Source organism: Phocoena sinus, chromosome 7, assembly GCF_008692025.1.
Source record: "Phocoena sinus isolate mPhoSin1 chromosome 7, mPhoSin1.pri, whole genome shotgun sequence".
NCBI classification, from domain to species: Eukaryota; Metazoa; Chordata; class Mammalia; order Artiodactyla; family Phocoenidae; genus Phocoena; species Phocoena sinus.
The window spans coordinates 90,132,046-90,151,208 of record NC_045769.1 but is presented as its reverse complement, the minus strand read 5'-3'; the positions used below and the strand labels follow the sequence as shown (position 1 = coordinate 90,151,208).

Here is a 19,163-nt window from a genome sequence, read left to right as displayed (position 1 = left end):
TATCTGAAAACTAGGTAATCAATAGTTAAACATAACATAGTTGACTATACACTATCTTATAACACAAACCTCTTGGACATCATGTAAGAAAATGTTTTAGAGTAACCTTATTATATCATGAAATTGAAATATATTTATAAAAGAAAATTATTTAAAAAGAACTGCTAAATACTGAGAAAAATTATCTAAGAAAAATAAGTAGTAGATATAATTTTAGAGCTAACAGCTATTGTGTTTGAAAGCAGCAACTATTTTATTTGTTAGCTCTGACATTTGGGAAAAGAAAATTGAGAAGGTCATTCTTTAGAATGGGGAAGAATTTGATGTTCAAAGTTTATAGGCTAGTCAGCTTATATCAGCTAACTGGAATGGTATTTTAGTTAGTTTGGGTTGCTCTAACAGAAATACCATAGACTAAGTGACTTAAACAACAGGAATTTATTTCTCACAGTTCTGGAGACTGGAGTCCAAGATCAGGACGTCAGCACTTACTTGCTGTTATCTCACACCCCAGAGAGGCAAGCTCTCTGGTCTCTTCTTAGAAGGACACTAATCCCATTATGGAAGCTTGAATGTCATGACCTAATTACCTCCCAAAGGCCCCGCCTCCTAATACCATCACATTAGGGCTCCAACATATGAATCTGGGGAGACGCAAACATTCAGTCCAGAGTAAACGGTGTTAAGAGTCCTCATCAAACAGCCATTGTACACGATATGTAAATCACTTCTGACCAAGTGACTCACTGGAGAAAAGGTGAATCACAGACAATACTGTATTTGAACCATGGTCAACTTAAAAGATGTCTAACCTGGTAAATTATCAGAATCACCTGTGAAGGTTTATTTTGATATAATTAAATTACTTTAAAAATATTTTTTAAAACAGAGCATTTAATAACACAACTGAAAACCAAATGAACAACTAAAACAGTTTTTGTTGTTTCACATTCTTTCACTCTTCTGGGCCATTCAACCTAAAACCTAAAATTTTATATACTTTTTTACCTTTTTATATCTTTTTATATACTTTTTTATCTCTTTTCCCTGCTTTGTCCTTTTTTTCTCTTTTTTTGTTCCTTAACAGTTACCTATAATTCTATGCATTTTCCATCCTCCTTAGTGTCTGTCTTCCTTGCTTTTCTGCAAATTTGACGAAGTTAGGATTCTCACCACCATATATAGCAGTGCCTGGCATATGGTAGGCACTAGTGAATATACGTTGAAAGAATGAATGGAATTGAGTATCCATTGCTGTTAGGGTGCAAGCTCTACATTTAGAAGTTACACTTCCTTGTCAACAGTTGAACTCAAATAAGAAGTTGACCTCACATTCGTATGCTCTTCATTTGTATATACCTCAGGCAGAATACAAGGTCCGGTCAAACAAGACCACAAAAGCTTGGTGAGAAATCATATGTCCTGCTCACCTCTGTAGGTTATGCCAGCTCTCCCAGATTATTATTATTTTTTTCTACCAAGTCCCCTCCAGTGGTACAACTGGGCATTAGCTGCCTTAGCTCCATCCTTTTCACTCTACAATTCAACATCCCCAGCATAAAAGATGACTGAACCAGAGGTGGTAACTAGGTGGTGCCACTGGGATGGATCAAGCGCACAGATGATTGTTGTGGTGGTGCTTTTGTTATTCGTTAGTTTTCTTGGTTTGTAGAGTGTTAGCCTTCACAGTTAGCCTATATGTGCAGTATGTTGGCCTGCATGGTATTTTTGTAATGTGATAATTTGGTAACATTTTTAAATTTCGAGATTTAAACAACAACAACAACAGATCTAGATTTCTTGCTTCTCATGAAAAATGAAATGTCTGGCACAACCTGTTAATGTTCCTTATGGTAAAAAATAAGTGGAGGTGAGAGGTGTTCTACCTCAAGTGGACCATTAGCTCTCTCCGGTTTTATCATACTTTCTGTCACCCTCAAGTAAGTCTAGATATTGAAGTCTAGACTCAGTTGCTACTTACTGTCATGTTGAGCCATTGGATTTTATCACACCTGACACATTTTACTATTTATAACTTGCCTCACTCTATTAAGTAAGTATTTGAATTTGTGAATCTATTCATAAATGAATGAGTTCTATAGATGGAATTACATGAATTAGTTATCTATTGCTGTAAAACAAATTAACCCCAAAATTCAGTGTCTCAAAACAATAAATATTTATTGTCTCACATAGTCTCTATGGATCAGGAATCTGGGAGCCACTATGTGGGTGGTGCCGGTTTGGAGTCTCTCTTGAGGTTGCTGTAATGCATTTGGCTTTGGCTGAGTCAACTGAAATCTTGACTGGGCTGGAGGCTCTGCTTTCAAGATGGCTCACTCACACGGCTATTGACTAGAGGTCTCAGTTCCTTGCTGTGTGGACTTCTCCACTGGGCTGCTTGTGGGACCTCATAACTTGTCACCTGGCTTTGCCCGGAGTGAGTGACCCAAGAGAGAGAGGGCAAGGAGGAAGGCTCATGCCTTTTATGACCTCATCTCCAAAGTCAAACGTCATCACATTTGCCTTATTTTATTCATTAGAAGTGAGTCACTAAGTCCAGCCTGCACTCAAAGGGAGGGAAGTTAAACTCTACCTCTTGAAAGAAGTATCATAAGGTTTGTGAAACTTAGATGTAGCAATCTTGGTCTTTGGGTCTTGGACTTGGTTGAATCATCAAATAATTGCTTTATTTTAATCTAGGTATTATCAAATACCTATTGCTTTACCTAATTTTAATATTTCAAAGCTCCTTTCAGTTTATTCTGTATATACTATTCCAAGTAAAACTGGGAGCCCCCAGAGAGTTACAAATTATAATATTTTAAGTTTAAAAAATTGTGAAATGCGTCCAAAGAGATTATTAACTCAATTTTAGGAAAACCACTCCTACATTTTAGTGAAACACAAACTTTCAGTTACTTATCATCCATCACCTAGGTAGTCTGAGAAGCTGGTATATAACTGGTCATTTCATATTACAATTATTTCTTTGTTCCTGGATGTGCAATTTCAGTATCACTGTAGGCAAATTTCTTCTTAAACATTTATAGCTGTAATCATCAGTAATCCCCTGGATAGTGGTAAGGTTCTACTTTTTTTAATCTTTTTTTGTCTTTTTTATATGACTATACTATTCAGCCTCAGCAGGAAGCAGGTCCTCATTACACTTTATACCATCCCCAAAGAGAAAGAGTAGAGAGGTTCTGAAAGAAGGGGGAATCTGAACAGAAGGGCAAATTCAGAGACCAGCTAGGGAACTTCAGAAAGTAGAAGTTGCTCTCCTGCTTCTCTTTGGTGATGCCCTTTACACTTTAAGCCTTCAAACTGCAGATATATTTTGATATGTCCAGTTAATGTATTGACAGTAGACGTATTAATAGGTTTCTTTATTTTTTATCTTTCAGTGTTAATCAAATTATGGTGGCAGGGAGAAGTACAGATACATAACCATTCACTTGTTAAAAGAATTTTAATTTACTCAAGATCGGTTCCCATACGGCACTGATGTCAAATAAGATTCACAGCTCTGATCCAATATATGCTTAATGATTTCATCCATGCTTTGTCTCTTCTATTTTATTAGGAAACAAAACTAACTTACTTTATTTTTTTGCTAAAATGGACTACTCCATTTTTTGAGATTTTGTTCATAGCATTGAGTTCTGTAAGTTTAGTACTCATTTCCTACTCATAGCAGGGTCAGTAGCAATCATGTTAGCAGAAATAAATTTTTATATAGCCTACATTTTTCTATGAGGCAATGATTTTTACAGTATATAAAGTTTGTGATATATATATGTGTATATATTCACTAAAAGTCAATGACATCTCTTGAAATGTTATGACATATTTTTATCATGCTTCCTCTAACTTACTGGGTTCCTTGGCTATATTATTCGCTAGTTTGGGTTGATTTCACGAAGTATGCTGGAATTCAATTTTTGAAAACGTAGTGTGGGTGTTGACTGGGGATTGTTGCAGTTTACCAAATCACTTTCAGAATTTAAACTCTGCTGTTTTTACTCAGGTGATTTAAAAAATGTAAAAATACACATACAACAAAATTTTCTTGTTAATTTGGTAAAGCTGGGTAATACAAAATAACCTTATTTTCTTACTGATTTATGAGACAATTGTAAATAAATCCTATTCTAAAATAACCACTAGTCAGGTATAATCTCTGTGTGTGTGTGTGTGTGTGTGTGTGTGTGTGTGTGTACATATAAAGAATTTTTGTGGAAGAATAATTTAAATCACTGGTCAATAACACTGTGGCCTTGTTTCTTCAACTGTCTGTGTAGATCAATCTATCCTTTATAAGCAGAGATAAGATTTTACCTTATTGTGACAAATACACAAGGTCCTTGCACTTTAGAACACTATCGTAGAACACAGAAAATGATCGCAAAATAATACCAAGAATAATAATACCCCAAGAATCAATAACAGTGAAGTTATTATTGCTAATAGCACTAAGTCACTGATCTGGACAATTTTTTAAGTTTGTTTGCTAAGGTTAAAAAAAGAAAAAGAAAAGAAAAACTCTCTTAGAGATGTGCAATTTGAATGTGCTTCTGGTGTTAATGGAGCAGTCTTTTCTAAGCTTTAACAGGTCACAATTAATCAACCCCAATCAATACAAGCATCGTAGCTATAGTATCACTGTACTTACCCATGATGGTTAGGGCTGTAGCTTTTGTCAATTCTTCTTTCATTGACTCTATTACTTCTAAATTACCACCATCCAGGTTGCATCTGTTTATGGTTCCATTTCCCGAACTGATCCAATAAAGTTTGTTTTCCACATAGTCTATTGATAGTCCTGTAATTAAATTATACGATTTAAACATAATGGTAGCCACTTAAATTATAATATTCACCTAGCACTGGGGTTTGGGGAAAAAAATCAGTTTCAGGCTCAGATTTTTGTCTTTAAAAATAATATCTGGCTAACAGGGAGATATACACACACTGTTTTAACTATCGGTCAAATAATATACTTTTAGAGACACAGTGGTTATCTCTGTTATCATAACAATTTTATGACATTAAGAGGAATGATTGTTCCATTTTACAGATAAGGAAAATAATACCTAGAATAGTTAAGAAATCTATTTGAGGCCATAGCTAGTAAGTGGACATTCTGGAAATTTTAAGAAAGTTTCTGTTTCTAAACTGAGTGTCTGCCCTCTTCATTACGCTGCTTTGCCTCAGAAAGTTTTAATGTGCAATACTCATTTGGGATACTTATTAATGATATTTATAATTTCTCCTTTACTTTTAGTAAAAGTTACTTTAGAAAGTTATAGATTTAAATTGGTGTTTTCAGTAGTTTTCAAGTAAATCCAAAGGTAGGAGAATTTCAACAACTAGTAATTTCACTGAAGCATGGCAGTGAATTGGGCTCATATAGGAGATGCCATTGAGAAACAAACCATACAGCAAGTAAGTGAACCAAGCCAATGGCTTAAGACCATTGTCCCTACATGGCACAGTGCGTCACTGTAAGTTAGCTTTTTGTAGTTTATGAACAATTACATACATTATAGGGGTGTTCATGGTTTTCAAAGGTATCAGGACATGTAAATTTTGATTGCCAAGGGTATACATCTAATTAATTAATTAATTAATTACAGGCATTCTCAGTAGGCTTATGATCTACATTGTAACAGTAACACTGTGGCTCCATGTTGGTCTTCTGTGACCCACAACTACTTACGAAAAAGCACATGTGGGCACATCCTCAGGCATACAATAAATAAACTGTTTCTGGGGTCTCCCTCACAGAATGTAATGAACAAACTACAAAAAAGTCCCTTCCCTATTAAAAAAAAAACAACAAAAAAAAACTAAGATGAAGAAAAGGAAAGAAAGAAGAAAGGAAGACAAGAAGGAAGACAAGAAGGAAGACAACTGGAGAGAATCATACGAGTTCAAGTACACTGAGAAAGTGATACCATATCCAGAGTGGACCAGTTTTCAGCAAGTAGCAATAATAAAACAAGCCTATACAATATACCAGCTATTTACTGACTTATTGGTATGTTTTCTTAACAAAAATCTGGGAGATTCACCAGCAAAATCACAATGCATAAAATTAGACACTGCAGGGATAAAATTTTCAGATGTTTTTTTTGATAACCACTGTGGATAATTGGCTTTAATTACTATGAAAAAAAATAATCAAATAAAAACGATCACAGCCATATTCTATGATATAATACTTTCATGGTGAAAATCATTCATCATTTTTTTTTTTTTTTTTTTTTTTTTTGCGGCACGCAGGCCTCTCACTGCTGTGGCCTCTCCCGTTGTGGAGCACAGGCTCTGGACGCACAGGCTCAGTGGCCATGGCTCACGGGCACAGCTGCTCCGCGGCATGTGGGATCTTCCCAGACCAGGGGCACGAACCCGTGTCCCCTGCATCGGCAGGCGGACTCTCAACCACTGCGCCACCAGGGAAGCCCCATCATTCAATTTTTTTATGAGAGAGAGTTTGGTTAGTCTACAGGTACTTCCTAAGCCACCTCCATCTATCTTTTCTGGTATTAATAAATTCTGGTTTAGACAGCTTAATTTTCAGAAGTGGTCTATTTTACCTTCTACTTAGTTGACCATCTAAAGCACATAATTCCATCTTTAAACAGCAATGAAGAGTATCTTTACTATAGATTTATGGTACAAAATATAACCCCAAACTTTCTACTGCCAAATTTTCAGCAAGTATCAAATTAATGAATATATTTATGAAAATTTCCCTTTAAGAAAAGTTACCTATCTCCCTGTGTATTCCAAACTTTACCTCTCAATCAAGCCGAACCATCAGAGAGTTATCTGCATGTTTAGATTGCTAAGTTTTTCTCCCTCTCTGAATCTCCTGCTGAATTGAACTTTGGCATTGTGCCCTTGGTTTAAATGAAAGATGGTATAAGAAGTAGCCATAGGAAACCCACTGTAATACTTGCCAGGATATAGTGTCTGAAATAATATATCACAGTGTGACCTCTTTATATAAGGACCCATGGGAGAAATCTCTTTCAGGACTCAGTGCCAGAAAAAGCTTTATGCGGAAAATATAAAATTGTAACTGATCATATTTCTCTCTTTGCTTTGGCTGCAAAGAAACTGAAGAGTCAGATTTGTGACCCATCTCTGGCAATTGTAAAGGAATTGCATTTATACCATAAACTTCCTTCTGGCTTCAACAGGCTAATCGATTATTTTCCTTCACCTTGATTTTTAAAATCAATATTTTTATCTGTTCCATCTTAGGGAATGTGTTTGTTTAAGTTTCTTCAACTCCTTTTTGTAAGAAGAGGGTACATATTGAATACGCTCAACTCCAGATTAACCCACAATATCAGAATTTTCTCATCTACCTAAAACTCTGCAGTTTCTAGACCCGAACTTAGGTTTTGTAAAGCAGTTATACAGAGCAAAGAAGTTGCAGCGCTTGGGTCAGAGTTCCCCAGTTTTTACTACTGAACATCTTTGTCCCTGGACTGTGCGTGCTGAGAGGAAAGAAGCTGCTGTCATTGTGAGCTTTTCACCTTCAGCGCTGAGCATGATGCCTAGAGCAGAGAAGAAAATTTATAAACACTGAATGAAGGCATGGGTTATTTAATTAACTCCACTATGAAAATTATAAGTTGTCTTCAAGGAGTTCTGCCTAGTAAAGTTGAATTATCCCCATGACAGAATTTTTCTTCTATACTACTTATGTCCATGTATTACGAAAATAGGGAGGAAAGGCAATGATTCAATAGAGCTACTTGGTATGGCTTATATTTTTTTATATCAATGTTAATACAAAATAGTTTAGGATAAATAGTTTTAAGGTTTATAGGAAAAAAAATTAAAGTTCCTATTTTAATCTATATATGTATGTGATATGTCACCTAGCCACCTACATATACCTTCTCTCCTGTCAGATATATTAGCTTAACCCCAGAATGCCCTTGAGCGGGTTTATTTCCAGGTGTATACGAGAACTGAAATATTTTAATAATCCTATTATGAATTCAAGAAACTGATGATATACATTTTAAATTCATAGATGAGCATGTTTAGAAGTACATATTTATAAACTTCATTAATATAAATGTTTTTACATAAGATTTTTAAACTTTGTTATTATGCTTAGGTTTTAATAACATTGAAGAATTAATTGGTATCTATCTATTGGAATAATTTCAAAAGATAAATCATTAAGCAGTAAACTAATAGTGGTTTTGATGTAATTGAAGCTACTCAATGATTTTAGCATACTAAGTCAAGAGCCATGAGAAAACAGATCAAATATAAGCATGTCCATAAAACTGTCCTGGAACCTGTGCAGAGAAATATAATTATGTCTGTACTAGAAGATCCTCAGAATGGGTAACTAAGATTAAAATATCTTCAAAAGGACTGTAAGGTCTGTCTGAAGAATATGCCATTAGTAATATAGAGTCATTTCTGCCAGACATATTTATTTTTAAAATCATCTGGATCTGGTAATCAAAAGAGAAAATTGAGATTAAATAATATAATAGGTATATCAATGGAAGAAAAGTCATCACCTAAACCGAAAAACCTTTATGAAAAGAAAAACCTACCTTTTTACCTATCTTTTCTATTATTATAAAAATGCAGAGGTAATCCATCTGCTTTGATTCTAACATTCGTTATTTTAAACCAAAGATTTCACTTAATATATTATTTTATTTGAACATTTTGATTTAAACCAGCTTATTTTTTAATTTAGACAATGTAACTTGTGAAAATTATATAACTGCTCTCATAGTAGGAACATTCCATACACTGATATAAGAAACAACTACAGGGCTTCCCTGGTGGCGCAGTGGTTGGGAGTCTGCCTGCCAATGCAGGGGACACGGGTTCGAGCCCGGTCTGGGAGGATCCCACATGCCGCGGAGCGGCTGGGCCCGTGAGCCACAGCTACTGAGCCTGCGCGTCTGGAGCCTGTGCTCAGCAACGGGAGGGGCCGCAGTAGTGAGAGGCCCGCGCACCGCGATGAAGAGTGGCCCCCGCTTGCCACAACTGGAGAAAGCCCTCACACAGAAACGAAGACCCAACACAGCCATAAATAAATAAATAAATATTAAAAAAAAAAAAAAAAAAGAAACAACTACACATTTTTAAAAAATATAATCTAACTATATTTTCCATATATCACTAAAAAAATTAAGTCCATTAAGTTTTAAGTGTTGTTACAATTAAGACTGGAAAGTTCATTTTTATGTGTCTCATTTCTTTTCTTTTTTATATCACTGAAAATGAGATCAATATACCATGCAATGTGGAATTAAAACAAAAATGCAAATATATAGAAAAAATTTTTTTAATTGAGGCTTTCTAGGGATAGTAATTATCTAATTTTTTCCATCACTTGTCAAATTTAATTTCAAAATTTTCATCCCTAGCAGTGCATTATAACTATCTGGAAAGCTATTAAAAATACCGATCCCAATCACAGAAATTCTAATTTAATTGGTTTATGTTGGTCCCAGGCATCAGTATTTTTAAGAAATCTCTCCAGGTCATTTTGGAATACAAAATTTAAGAAATTTCTTTTAAACACTGCATATTTTTATAATCTTTTAAATTTGAATTTTTAAAAGGTTCAATGAGGCCTTTTAAATTTTGCTGGAAAGTGGGTCATGATGAGATCTTTGGAGACAGAGAAATACTGAAGATGTAGATAGGGAAAAACACATACTATGGATATTTAAATGTAGATGATTAACTTCAAGGTCTCTAGACGCGTATAAATAACATTGAAATCTTCTAAATATTTTCTTCGTAGTGTTATCTTCAGACAATAGAACACAACTTCTGCTTCTGGAATTGTGAAAGTTGTAGAAACTGGCTATTGAAAACACAAAAAGTGGGAAAATATTGTAAAGTTGTATGCCCTACTATACTTGTAGAATAATTATAATGTTCTGGATATTCCAAAATGGAGATCTTTTCATAGTACACCAAAACAGGCATGATTATTCCTGGGGCAGCACTTTCTCTGAAACATTGAACTTTTAGCTTCAAAGGAGCATTGTTATTCCATGGAGAAGTAGAATAGGATTAATTGCCTACTCACAATTAGGCTGTCTCAAGAAATGCTTTATCCCTTCTGAGAATACTTAGATTTTGTAAGTTAAAGAATAAATATCCTGACTGGTGTGAAGTGATACCTCGTTGCAGTTTTGATTTGCATTTCTTTAATAATTAGTGGTGTTGAACATCTTTTCATGTGCCTCTTGGACATCTGTATGTCTTCTCTGGTGATATGTCTATTTAGGTCTTCTGCCAGTTTTTTAATTGAATTGCTTGTTTTTTTGATATTGAACTCCATGAGCTGTTTGTGTATTTTGCAGATTCATCCTTTGTCCATTGTTTCCTTTGCAAATATTTTCTCCCATTCTGAGGGTTGTCTTTTCGTCTTGTTTATGCTTTATGGTGTCAGGGAAGGGGAAGCTGGGGTGAAGTGAGAGTAGCATCAACATATATACACTACCAAATGTAAAATAGATAGCTAGTGGGAAGCAGCAGCAAAGCACAAGATCAGCTCGGTGTTTTGAGATGACCTAGAGAGGTGGGATAGGGAGGGTTGGAGGGAGGCTCAAGAGGAGGGGATATGGGGACATATGTATGCATATGGCTGATTCACTTTGTTGTACAACAGAAACTAACACAGTATTGTGAAGCAATTATACTCCAATAAAGATCTATTAAAAAAAAAAGAATAAATATCCTGAGGAAGCCCAAATTACTGTTTGTGTCCCTGGATTCTCTCTGAAGTGAACACAAATATAAACGGCCACCCTCCAATCACTTTGTCTAAGCGTCTCTGGGTTGATCTGACAGAAGGCTAGGTAGCCTTTGTGGCTACACACTCACTTCACCATTGTGAGGTTGTAATAATAAGAAGGTTATAAAAGGGCGTCATATCCTAGTGTCTGCCACATAGATGTACTTAATACATTTTACCTATTTATTAGTAGTATAGCTTTTTGTATTTCCCTTTCAAGCTAAAATCCTATTTTTAAAATTTACAACCATTTCTCTGGTAATCCCTACAAATGATAATTTTGAGATAATTTAATGAGAAATACTCAGATTGTGCACTTAATTTTTAATACAGTATTTTCTCAATTATACAGATACATCAAAATTAGAAACATCTGTTCTATGAAAGCCAATCAGAAATATGCTTCAGCCTGAGACAAAGTATTTGCAATCCACATATCCATCAAAAGACTAGGATCTTGAAAAGAACTCTCAAAACTCAATAGTTTAAAAAAAATAGAATTAGGAAATGGGGAAAATAAATGAACAGAAATCTCACAGGAGATATACATACGGCAAGTAAGTACATGAAAAAGATGTTCAACGTCACAGAAAATGCAAACTAAAATGACAATGAGTATCACTACACACTTATAAAAATGACTACAATAAAGCTAGTGACAAAAATAAATGCTGGCAAAGACGTAGGAAAAAACTATATCACTGACACATTGCTGGTTGGAATGTAAAATGGTACAGCCACTCTGGAAAAGAACTGGGCAGTTTCTTATGAAATTAAGCATATTATTACCATAGGTCCCACTAATTGCACTCCTGGGAATTTATCCCAGAGAAATGAAAATGGATGTTCACACAAAAACTTGTACATGAATGTTTATAACAGCTTTATTTGTTGTAGTCATGAAATGGAGCAGGACCCTATGGGCCTCCTGGGCACAAAAGCCTTTCTGTGTCCCCTTCCCTGAGTTCCAAAGGGCAGGTTCAAACAGCTGCTAATCAGGGAAGGGAGGGGATGTGGAGATAAGGGAGGAGCAGTCAAGAGACAACAGTACAGTCTAGGGGCAGCGCCCTGGTTTCCCCTCAAGGGATATACATAACATTATCTTTGAGCTCTTCTCAGAACTAAAGCCCCCAAATGGAAGATGTTACCTGCTTGACGAAGCATTCTTCATTCCAGAGAAGGTCTGAATTGAGGGAATGCGGGCCCTGCACTTACCGTCCCCTGATCTTAATCAGCAACCCTGCCCCAGGACTATAAGACTCCTCACACCACGCTGCCCCCCCCCACAAGGTGGAGACACACAGTTTTGAGGGCATTAGCCTGCTGTGGCCCCCTTTGCCTGGCAAAGTAATAAAGCTATTCTTTTCTACTTCACCCAAAACTCTGTCTCCGAGATTTAATTCAGTGTCAGTGTATAGAGGCCGGATTTGGCTTCAGTCAGAAACTGGAATCATCCCATTTCCTTCAACAGGAGAATGTTTAGGTAAACTATGGTATGTACATACCATGGCATACTACTCAGCATTAAAAAGGAAAGAAAAAAACAACAATAACAAACTATTCATACATGAAACAATTTTGATGACTCTACAAGGATAAATGCTAAGTGGAAAAAAGTCAACCCAAAAGCTTACATACTGTATGATTCCACTTATTTAACATTTTAAAATGACAAAATTTTAGGGCTTCCCTGGTGGCGCAGTGGTTGAGAGTCTGCCTGCTGATGCAGGGGGACACGGGTTTCGTGCCCCGGTCTGGGAATATCCCGCACGCCGCGGAGAGGCTGGGCCCATGAGCCATGGCCGCTAAGCCTGCGTGCCCGGAGCCTGTGCTCCGCAACAGGAGAGGCCACAACAGTGAGAGGCTGGTGTACCGCAAAATAAATAAATAAATAAAATGACAAAATTTTAGAAATGGAAGATAGTGTGGGGAGGAAAAAAAGGGGGAGGAGGGGGTAGGTGTGGTTATAAAAGGGTATCAGGAAGGATTGTTGTGATATTGGAATTATTCATTATCTTATTTTGCTTTTTTTTTTTCCCATCCACTTATCCACAGAAGTCGATTCAGTTTATTCAGTATTTTGACTCTGATATTGGATACAGCAACCTATACATGTTATAAAATTGTACAGATCTAAATATACAAACACACAAATGAATACTAATAATACATAATCTGAATAAGATTGGTGGATTGTATTAAGGTCAATATCTGAGTTGTAATATTTTACTGTAGTTTTACATAATATTCCAATTGGGGAAAATCAGATAAAGTATACACGGAACCCCTCTGCATTATTTTTTATAACTGCACGTGAATCTAAAATTACCTCAATAAAAATTTCAATTCAAAAATATTATTCAACAAAAAGTTGAGAATGTAGGGTATCAGAATATGCCACTCCAAAATAGACCTCTTTGGTTTAAAGATTATTTTGTCCTGAAGATAATTAAGAAACAACAGACACTAAAAATCAAAGCTCTCTGCCCTCTCTTTTTGCTGAAAGCGGGCTTAGCCTCTTAATCACCAGAGACAGGTCTAGATTTACCAGCCCAGAGACAGCACTGAGAGGAATCTATGTAACAAAAGTTACCGAAATGACCTTATCTTTCCTTAGTTTTCCTCATATATTTACCTTCTCATAGTACGCCTTCCTTGAAAGTTTAAAACCTTTTTCCTTTATCTTTTTATTTCTCTACAAATTTATTGTTCTTTGGTAAGATGCTATATAAGCACAAGTTCTAACCACTCCTTTGAGTTACTCTTCAATGAGTTTCTCTCACATGTATGTGTGCTATGAGAGTTAATAAACTCTGTTTTCCTCTTTTTAATTTGTCTGTTGTCAGTCTAATTTCCAGGGCCCTAGCCAGAGAACCTAGGATAGAGGAAATACTTTTTTGTTTTTTTTCTTCTATTCCAAGTATCTATATCGCCCTCATCTTAACTTGACCTAAAGGATTCCTTGAAATAATCCTCTCAATTCACTCCACTTTAAGAAGTCACTGATGGGGCTTCCCTGGCGGTGCAGTGGTTAAGAATCTGCCTGCCAATGCAGGGGACATGGGTTCGAGCCCTGGTCCGGGAAGATCCCACATGCCGCAGAGCAACTAAGCCTGTGCGTCACAACTACTGAGCCTGCACTCTACAGCCTATGAGCCACAACTACGGGGCCCACACACCACAGCTACCAAAGCCTGCGTGCCTAGAGCCTGTGCTCTGCAACAAGAGAAGCCACTGCAATGAGAAGCCCATGCACCACAAAAAAGAATAGCCTCCACTCGCCGCAACTAGAGAAAACCTGTGCTCAGCAACAAAGACCCAACATAGCCAAAGATAAATAAATAAATGAATTAAAAGAAAAAAAGTCACTGATGACACACAGTTACAGACCTAAGTTAATTAGTTCCTTATTACTTATTGTATCAAGTTAGGATTTCAGCATCTCCTCCATTCTCCCTCACATAAATCATTTTACTTGGGACAATTTATATTTCAAGCTCTTAATGTCCCAAGCTCTTACTTGGAACAATTTATCTTATAGTTCAAGCTCTTAAAATTATGTGCCTTGTGAAAATAACATGCAAAATTAGAGGAAAAACAGAGTCAGTGACAGTTTATTTCTTAAGAAGTATTTTGTTCTAAAAGATCATTTTAAAAGGTTTAATGCCTACAGTTTTATAATTTCCCTAACCTATATTTATAGCTTGACAGGTAAAATAGAGCAAACTATTTTTAAAATCACTGAATTGTGTCATCTGAATATTTTAAAATTATAGTTCCTGTCAATATTATCCTAAATATTCCCTTGTATTAGATATTTTTTCCCCAGACACACAGAATAATTCAGTTTTTTTAGATATATCATGATTTTGTGCCTTTTAAGCCTGTTTTTTTTTTTCTACTAAGAATAAGGAGGGCTTCCCTGGTGGCATAGTGGTTGAGAATCTGCCTGCTAATGCAGGGAACACGGGTTCGAGCTCTGGTCTGGGAAGATCCCACATGTCGCGGAGCAACTAGGCCCGTGAGCCACAACTACTGAGCCTGCGCTTCTGGAGCCTGTGCTCCGCAACAAGAGAGGCCGTGATAGTGAGAGGCCCGCACACCGTGATGAAGAGTGGCCCCCGCTTGCCACAACTAGAGAAAGCCCTCGCACAGAAATGAAGACCCAACACAGCAAAAATAAATAAATTAATAAACTCCTACCACCAACATCTTCAAAAAAAAACCAAAAAAGAATAAGGAAAGCCCCTTCTTCCATCATACCTTAAAAACAAAAGCATACGTTTCCTTCAAGGTCCAGTTGAAGTTACAAAATATCACCAATTTGGTTACAACTCATTCCTCTATTTTTCTTTCTCACCAAGAATTAGTTGTACTATTTTTATAGTGTCTACTTACATTATCTTTACGGTGTCTGGATACAGTACTCGTGAACAATATTGGTTTTTGTTGTTGTGTAACTCTACTAAAGGTCTCATCAAATGGTTTATATTTCTGTTTTTTTCATGTACTGGACTATGACTTTGATAATGTGTCCCAGGTTTTATTTTCAGAGTCTGGAACCTAGTATGCACTTCATAACCTTTTTTTTTAATAACTTTTTTTTTTACACTCCATAATATTTGAATGAGTAAATGATCAGATTAAAAAATGTAACAAATTTAAATTATTTGTGTGTATATGAATGTATAATTTTAATATCAGTTTGTTAATTCCTCCATTCTTTTTGGTAACCTATTATTATCATTTCTTTTGGGGTGCATAGCTCTATATGTTGATTAAACTTCATACATAATAAATGTAACTGTGCTGAGTAATAAGTATATATATATAACTGTATTACATCAAGCAAGGAAACATATCCAGAAATTTGTTTTAACCTTATTTTTAAAAATTGAGGTCCTTGAGTTCTTTTGATATGGTAAACAGTGTTTATGAATATTATCCATGAATAGATTTAAAAATCCACATATAAGGGTTAGAACGATTAAACAATAAAAAAAAATGTTTGGTAGGTTTCAAGAAGGTGTACTTGAAGGTTGAGTAAACAAATGACTTTTGGTTGGGATTACATTTATTTATTTATTTTTTAAAAAACTTATTTATTTTTGGCTGAGTTGGGTCTTTGTTGCTGTGTGCGGGCTTTCTCTAGTTGTGGTGAGCGGGGGCTACTCTTCCTTGTGGTGCGCAGGCTCAGTAGTTGTGGTGCACGGGCTTAGTCGCTCTGCGGCATATGGGATCTTCCCGGACCCGGGCTTGAACCCATTTACCCTGCCTTGGCAGGCAGATTCTTAACCACTGCACCACCAGGGAAGCCCTGGGATTACATTTAAAATGAACAGAAAACATCAAGAAAATAAAATATGTAGTTGTACTAGATTCTTAAGAATAAACCATGAAGGGTAATGCTGATTGACAAGCCAATATGCTTTATATGAGGCTTGAGGGATAAAATTCATAATATGTAAACATTTTAAACTCTGAAATGGCTTTAAGTAGTAAATTAAAATCCCGTTTTGTAAACTGCTCTAAGCATTTAATGTATCCAAGACTGAGCAATAAATCTTAATTGAAAATATTTAGTTCAACAATGTATAATGGGAATGTTGATTTGTATTTAACAGAAACAAAGTTATTCAGCCCAAACTGCCTGAAGGCTGCAATTACTTGGTCTTCAGTGATACACACTCATAAAATGCCAAGTTGGGTGTTTGGTAAGATCACTATGCACTTCTCTTTCAAGTATTTCATGCATATGGATTTAACAGAAAACAAGTGAGGGAAATCCAGTGAATTAAAATATGAAAACAATTCCACAAACTAAAAGGGCTAGTATATCAGTGACATTACTGTTTAAAACATGCATTTAAAGATTCAGAAATAATTAATTGTGAGGCAAAATTGACACAGAGGTGAGACTGGTTCTTGCATACCCCTGGCTGCTTAGAAAAGCTGACTGCAGTGTCCTACTTGTTCCCACATTTCTTAGGAGTACATAAGCTCTAGATTTTTCTTTCCCACCTTCCATGCTTGACTGAGTACCAGTTTTATTCCTTGATATTTGCTTGAGGTCAGGTAATTACTATATGAAATGAGCCTCTCTAGGCATAGCATATGGTTAAGATTTAATATGACTTTGGAAGCAGATAAACTTGGTTTTGAATCCCAACTCTACCATTCATCACAGGCAACTCATTTCTTTCAACAAGCCTCGGTTTCTGAGTCTATAAAGGAAGAGTAAGAAAGTCTTCCAGAAATGATTCCCATGAGATGATTAATGAAAAGCATTTTGCAAGTGCTTAATATATTCTAAATCTGTAACAAGTAGTCACTATAATTATGTTATTTTTGTTGCCAAAGTGACATCCTCATCATATATCCCAGGCTAAGTGCATACAACCACAAAGGTGTAACTTCATAGTGAGAATACAGGTTTCATAAAGGGTGATAGAAAATGATTGTTTTCATTTGACACTTCCCAGCCTTACGAGACAGAATATTGTTTTTTCTCCTTACATCTTGTACATTTTTTCCATGCATTTTTCTATACAGTTTTTCCAAAAATAATTTATAATCTGACAGTCAATATGCAAAAGGAGAAAAATCAACTGAACAGTAGCTCCTGCTTTCCTAATCACCTAATTTTCTCCATGGAAATGGTTCAGGGAATGCAGTGGGCAGGAGTTTAAGCCAGAGATGGCTCGGACAGATTCATCATGAGAAAGTAATTACAATAACTTCCTGCAGTGCAAAATATCAGTGAAATTCAATGAGTAAATAACACAGTAACAAATATCCCTATGTATGTAAGTATTTCATAGGTATGACAGTCATTGTATACCAACAAAAACAGGTTTGTACTTATTTTTTCACACATTCATATGTTCATTTATAGCACTGAAAAATTCCATTTTACAAATCATCTCAGGGGGATAGTTCTAAAAGAAACTTATAAAGTGGGATTACAGTGGCATGAATTCTTGAGAGTATTTCAAAAATTCTTCTACTATCAAATGTTTCCTTATGAGACTTAACCTTGATGCTACATTAAAAGGCAGTTTTAATTTGTGTATAAACCAAAAAAAATTTTTTTGGTCCACTTATTCACATCACAGCTCTAAATTGTCCATTAAGAGAGGAAAAAAAAAAAAAGCAAAAAAAGAACTTTTTTTGAATAAAGAACAATAATCTGAAATACTTCAGTATTTTGTGTAAATTAGTAAACAATATAACTTACTGAATATATTTTAAGAAAGTGGTTCAAGCACACAGTGAAAATGCTAACTTAAAAAAAAAGTTACTATGCAACATAGTTTTAATCTATTTTAATCAGTATCTACAATACTCTTGAAACCAGCATTGTCTTTACTGGTGCCATTCCTCACAAATAAAGAATTTAAACTGACAATATAGATAAGACTTTCCTGCTATAAAGTTACTCACCAATAATATTTTTTATAGTTAATTTACAGATAAGAGTCTCTCTAGCCTATTGGGATAGATCAAAAATTGCAATTAACAGGGTTGCAATGAATAAGGGTTACATTCAAAAGAACTTGGTTTTATATTTATACTATGTGCTAAAAAACAAACAAAACAAAACTTGCCAATAAGTAGATAAATTGACCAATTGATTTCTGTTTGTTCTTTCTTTTTACGAGAAATATCTGAGTTGCTAATGAGAGCTGATGGGGTTCAGGACAGGCCACCCCAAAATGTGCTATGTTGGCATATTGATTTTTTTTTTCTTGTTGATAGTTGTTAATTTTATTTAATTTATTTTTTAACTTTTTATTTTATATTGGTGTACAGTTGATTAACAATGTTGTATTAGTTTCAGATGTACAACAAAGTGATTCAGTTATACATATATCTATTCTTTTTCAAATTCTTTTCCCAATTAGGTTGTTACAGAATATTGAGCAGAGTTCCCTGTGCTATACAGTAGGTCCTTGTTGTTTATCCATTTTAAATATAGCAGTGTGTACATGTCAATCCCAAACTATCCCTCCCCTCAACCCTTCCCCCATATTGATTATACTGAATTAAAGTTACTTAAGAAACAGCTGGTGAAAGAAAAATACTCTGAGCCTCTTTTGTTTGCCTGAAAGCAGGGACTAATTCCCTCATGTGAAGGTATCCTCCCTATACCAGGAAGATAGAAGGCATCCTTATCACCAGAGATAGGAAATTCAAGGCCAAGAAAGCAGTATAAATAAGCTTTGTTACTTCATTATTTTGGAACTGCAAGCCCAAACCCCTTTGTTTTTTCAAATCTTCACAAGTAATTGTTTCTTCGTCTAAAAGGTATAAATGCTGCCTGCTTTGGTCACTTCTTTGGGTCTCATTC

At 35.5% G+C, this 19,163-nt stretch overlaps 1 protein-coding gene across 1 annotated transcript in view; it reads right to left on the bottom strand.

Annotated features, from left to right (window-relative positions):
• Positions 1-19,163, bottom strand: part of LRP1B (LDL receptor related protein 1B) — a 1,461,391-nt gene that overhangs the window by 570,096 nt on the left and 872,132 nt on the right. The window contains 1 exon segment of the mRNA XM_032636635.1: positions 4,676-4,825. Coding sequence (XP_032492526.1) covers positions 4,676-4,825 — 150 coding nt within the window.